The sequence below is a fragment of the Chrysemys picta genome, chromosome 2 (assembly GCF_011386835.1).
Source record: "Chrysemys picta bellii isolate R12L10 chromosome 2, ASM1138683v2, whole genome shotgun sequence".
Classification (NCBI taxonomy): Eukaryota; Metazoa; Chordata; order Testudines; family Emydidae; genus Chrysemys; species Chrysemys picta.
In genome coordinates, this window is record NC_088792.1 from 94,614,152 (window position 1) to 94,619,844 (window position 5,693).

Here is a 5,693-nt window from a genome sequence, read left to right on the forward strand (position 1 = left end):
TTGCCACTATCCTGAGAAAAGGGAGGTCACATTGAGGGCCTTAGCGAGCTCCTGAGGCAACTGAATCCTCTCGAAAGCGCGGGACCCACCAATACAGGCTCGGAGCTTTGTCACAGTGCCTTCTTTGCATTTTGTCAAATTTGCAATGAAAGTGTTCTTAAATCGAACAACAAATGCTGGGTAGTCATCTGAGACTGCTATAACATGAAATAGAATGCAGGTAAAACCAGGAGCAGGAGACATGCAATTCTCCAGGGAGTTTAGTCACAAATTTAATTAACACATTATTTTGTCGAGCATCATCAGCATGGAAGCATGTCCTCAGGAATGGTGGCCAAAGCATGAAGGGACATAAGAATGTTTACCATATCTGGCACATAAATACCTTGCAACGCTGGCTACAAAAATGCCATGTGAACACCTGTTTTCACTTCCAGGTGACATTGTAAATAAGTGGGTAGCATTATCTCCCATAAATGTAAATAAACTTGTTTGTTTTAGCAATTTGACTGAACAAAAAGTAGGACTGAGTGGACTTGTAGGCTCTAAAGTTTTACACTGTTTTGTTTTTGAGTGCAGTTATGTAACAAAAAATCTACATTTGTAAGTTGCACTTTTGCGATAAAGAGATTGCACTACAGGACTTGTATGAGGTGAATTGAAAAATACAAATTCTTTTATCTTTTATGCAGTGCAAATATTTGTAATAAAAACAATATAAAATGAGCATTGTACACTTTGTATTCTGTGTTGTAATTAAAATCAACAGTAGAAAAACATCCAAAATGTTTATAATACATTTAAATTAGTATTCTATTGTTATTTAACAGACCGATTAAAACGGTGATTAATCACAATTAATTTTTTAAATCAAGTTAACTTGTTTTGAATGAATTGTTTAAGTTAACTGATTAATTGACAGCCCTAATTCAAACAAAACCCCACAAAGTACCACAAAGATTACAAGTAAACCAGATTGTCAAGACCCATTCTGACTCTGCACCTCTCTCTGCTTCAGGCTGACTTACAAGAGCCAAACTCCTTCCCAAAGTCTCCCCGCAACTGAGCCTTCTCAGACCTTTTATAAGCTCTCTCTCTCACACACAGACACACACACACAACTTCTCTGAGTCTGATAATCAAAGAGGCTCGCTGGCGCCACATCACCTAGTCTTTAAAGGAACAGAATTCCCTGCTACACCATCTAACTTGAAAAAGACCAGTCATAAAGACTAGCGTAGCCTGGGCAGCTAGTTCCTGTACCTCCCACAAGTTCACACAAAATGCTACTCTATGGCATTTTGGAAACTTTTCGTCCTTAGTGTGGGGTTAGGAAAGTAACACTAGTAGCTCCTTCCTGTAGGTGGGTAGGCAAAGCGAGAGTATGCCTACAGGAAGGCTACTAATACATGTTGCTTTCTCTTTACGGTGAGATTGAACACAACGTACCATGCAATGTATTAAATGAAGAAGGAAGAAAAGAAATCAGGATAATATCGCATTGAGAGGTAACATTGCTTCTTTGTATTTTAGTTACAAATAACAATAGATAGTGACAATATTATGCCTGAGTAATGCAATGATTTTTTTAAAAGCACTGAAACTGTAGGCATGCAGTGCTATAATGATCCTGTTTGTAACAACACAAAAGTGTACCTGTACAAAGCTCCTATTGAAATATTAATCATATATACTGGAACATGAATTTAAGTTGAGAGTGAAAAGGCAGAGTTATTAATGTTTATTCAACATTCTTAGTCTTTTTTAGTGTACTGTATATCAAAGTTGTCAGTTCTGCAAATTTGACTTGAAATTCTCTCAGTTGTACATTTGTTACCATTTTAAAAAATTTTAAATGTATATTTAAAAGGAATGAAAGGAAAGTCTTTTTCTGAGTCTGGACTGTAACTTATTCAATATAGTATTGAGAGTTTATCTGTCTATTACTTTCTGCATTCCAAGAATGCTTTAACTAGGTTTTAGTAAAAGTTTGGAGTTTGTCTGAAAGCATTTTAGGGGTCTGCAAATGAAAAAGTTTGAAACCACTGAGATAGGATATTGTATATATAAGCAGGAATATGTTTAAGAACTGCTAGTTAAACTACATTATTGAAACCAAGTTCCTGAACAATAGGAAGCTCAGCCCAATCTACTATTCTAATCTGTAAACCATTGTTATAAAGTTTATTTTACTTTAAGGCTCATATTTTTAAGAGGTGGGTTTCATGCAATACATGCATGCACACAATTTATATGCAGTTACTGTACTGACGTGTTCAAACTGAGTAACTGCTTGAGAACAGGAAGTTGGGCATCCATCTACCGATTTTTGTGCATAATAGCAATAACTATAAATACACTGCATGCATACATTTATATTTAGCATGTGCAAGTGGACCTATACCTTTTAGAAATTCAGTTCTAAAATAGTTCACAGCTATTTCCCACCTCCAAAAATAGAGGGGTGTAGGTAAAATTCTGTAGATAGAAGATTGAAAGGATAAGGTGATAGGATATGGAGCCATTTATTTCTAGCTTGCTGGTTCTAATTCAGCTTAGGAATCTAGTGACTGAAAGCTGTTACCATCTTCTGGTTCTTCAGTAGCCTAAGTGAAATTAAAATGGTGGTCCACATCATGCACACAAACATGTTTACATATTCCAACAACAGTTTTCATCTTCAAACTTAACTTACATAATAACAGGGGTTTTGTTGTTGCTTTTTAAAATGATGAACAGACACTATCTTGGCTATTCCAACTATTCACATATCTGGAGGGAAATAAGAAAAGAAAAAATGGATCTAAGTTCATGTACAAAAAGTTTGTAATTATGCAGCCAGTATAAAAATAACATGTGTGATCTAATGAGTTCTATGTATCAGGACCGTGTATTTTTATATTCATAAGATTATATACTTATGTAGAGTTTTCAAACACAATACAGGAAATGTTATTTCATGAATTTGTGCCATTCTATAATTTAAAAAAACAAGAGTAGCCATAGAGAAAGCACAGATTAAATGCAGATTTTAAAATGCATCTTCCATTGTTGTATTTTTAGGTAGCTTTGAAAAGAAAAGAAAACTTTCGAGATGTTTAACACAAGCTCAGCACAACAGGATTTTCCCTCCAATGGAACACTGACACAAAACTTGGAGAGACTGCATTTGATTTTGATAACACTATATAGTATCAATCTGGCAGGGGGCATTGCTGGAGTCATTGTGATGGCCCGTCAATTGTTTCAAAGGAATATACAATCTGTGATGACCATCATTATCATCAATCTCATGGTGGTACATTCAATTCTCTTACTCAGCCTTCCTTTCCGCCTTGCCTATTACATTTCATCTGAATGGAAATTCGGGTGGCTCACCTGCAAAATGTTTAGTGCCATGATCTATGCCCACATGTACATCACCTTCATTTTCTATGTAGCTATTATTATAATACGCCTCTTGAGACTGGAATTTCGGAGGTGGTACACTAAAACCTGGATTACTGCTGTCTGGTTTGTGGGAACTTTGGTTATCTTCCCTATTTTTTTGTCATATTATGGCACCTCTAAAAAATATAACCATTCTAAATGCTTTCAGTTCCACAGAGATATTCAGGAGCAGGGTATGATGATAGCAAACTACTGCATGATTGGTATTATGGTGGCAACAGTCTCTGCGCTCTCCATAATCCAATTAGTTGTAATCTTTCAGTTGGCAATGAAGTATTGGCCTGATATGAACTCACATGTGGAATTCAGGGCTCAGATCAAGAGTTTTTTTTTCATCTTGGTAATACTAGTCTGCTTTATACCTCATCATGTATTCAGAATATACTACATCCAGAATTTCCCCCGGGAGGGTGACCATAACCTATTCCTATACAATGAAATTTTCTTAGCTTTCACAGCACTGTGCTGCTTGGATATGTTATGCTTCATAACAGGAATAGCCCATTAAATTATGAACTACTGGTTCAGCAAACCTTGATTTTGGCTCTTCTTGGAAATAAGAAAACTACTCAAGAGTTTACTGAGTTACAAGGACTACTGACTTTTCCCTATGAGGATAACGTTATTTGGATTTCTATAATTTTCATTCTTTTGTAGCCCAAGGAGACAGAAGTTGTTGGTTCTCATTTTCTATCCTGAGGGTTGAAAAGCCATGATGCATAAGTATTCTTCTAATCTTTGAAGTTGCCTAAGTATATTGGCTTTGCAGCAACACCAAATTTCACCAAGAATTCTCTTTGCTCATCTCTAGTGATTGCTAAGTAGTCAGCCCTTCTCATTTACTCAAAAGAGTTTCTCAGTGAAAATAGCTCACTTTACCCACTAAATCTGCTCTCAGAATTAGCTCATATTGAGGATGGTATATAAACATAGAACAACCTCTAACTGGCCAAAGGTTAGGAAGAATTTTTCTCCTGGAGCACATTATTGCAGAATTGTCCATTCTGAGGGTTTTATACCTTCCTCTGAAGCACTTGATACTAGAGACCAAAACAAAAAAAGTTGCCTTTTCCCCTCATGTGCTTTGCAATAATGTTTTTGAATTAACAAGAAAATGAGCTATGTCCAAAGAGTGGAAAAATGGCACCAGAGGATTGGGAGTGAGGCTTAAATTAAATAGGTGGCTCCAAACCCTCTTTTCTTCTCCTCAGCACATCTATACCAGCTTTTTATTTGTTGTGCCATCTTCCCCTAACTCTGCTCTTACCTTCCTCATTTGAATATGCTAATTGGTAATTTAAATACAGACAGAAAAGGTCAAGCTTTTCAGACATTTGCTCAGTGTCACTTCTACAGCAGGATGGCATCTACTGCTGATACTTCTGGGGTTCTGACCATATGGACTGGAGCTGTAATGCAATCTAAAGTGGTTTGGTCCTTCAAGAGAACAGTAACCCTGCCACAAGGGAAATATTTTATCAGCCTCCAAAAAAAAGAAGTAAATCATCTCTCTGATGACTGTTTTTGCTTAATGTTCCTAAGTTGTATTGTTGATTTCCACTGCTGGATACTGTATTTCTCAGGTTCCCGATATAATTGAAAGTGATACTAGAATAATTTAAGTAAATGAAAATTGTTTCAATCAGCTCTATATGTGTGTGTGCATGTGGGGGTATATGTACAACCATTTGTTTCTACAAAGGCTTCCTTCCTCCTCTCCCCTTACACTTCTATCATGTTCCTTGTCAGCCCCTTGTGACCCCGGCGATAGGACATCAGTGGTTAATAGCCTTCAGTGGTTAATAATAGCACCTTCTCCTGGGGACTTCTGTCTTCTCTTCTCCCTCCCAGGGGTGCTGGAAAAATTTGTAAAGTGGGGGTGCCGAGAGCCATTGAACCAAACTGTAAACCCTGCATATAATGGAAACCACTTCAAGCCGGGCAGCAGCATCCCCATCACCCCTAGTTCCAGCACCTATGCCCCTTCCTCTCCCTCACTTATATATTTAAAATCAATGACATGATGACAAAGCATATAGTTGGGGCCTGCCTCTGATGATGCCCCCTTGAGGTATGGCCTTTCATCTCAGGCCCCACTCTGTCATTTTCTCCCCTGAATTCTCCAGCTCTAGAACAGACTGCTCCCTACCCAGTCCTCTCCCAAGAGTGTCACAGCACATGCAGCAAGTCCCAGTCTTTTGCATTTTGGTTCTGCAATTTGTTTGGTGGTCCTTGTCATCAGA

The 5,693-nt window shown here is 37.5% G+C and overlaps 1 protein-coding gene across 1 annotated transcript; it reads left to right on the forward strand.

The window, feature by feature from the left end:
* Positions 1-1,373: 1,373 nt before the first annotated feature.
* LOC122174693 (probable G-protein coupled receptor 141) lies at positions 1,374-5,095 on the forward strand. Its single transcript, XM_042860266.2, has 2 exons — positions 1,374-1,508; positions 3,064-5,095. Exon 2 carries the CDS (start codon positions 3,095-3,097, stop codon positions 3,956-3,958), a length of 864 nt encoding a protein of 287 aa, XP_042716200.1. The 5' UTR covers positions 1,374-1,508; positions 3,064-3,094; the 3' UTR covers positions 3,959-5,095.
* Positions 5,096-5,693: the final 598 nt, after the last annotated feature.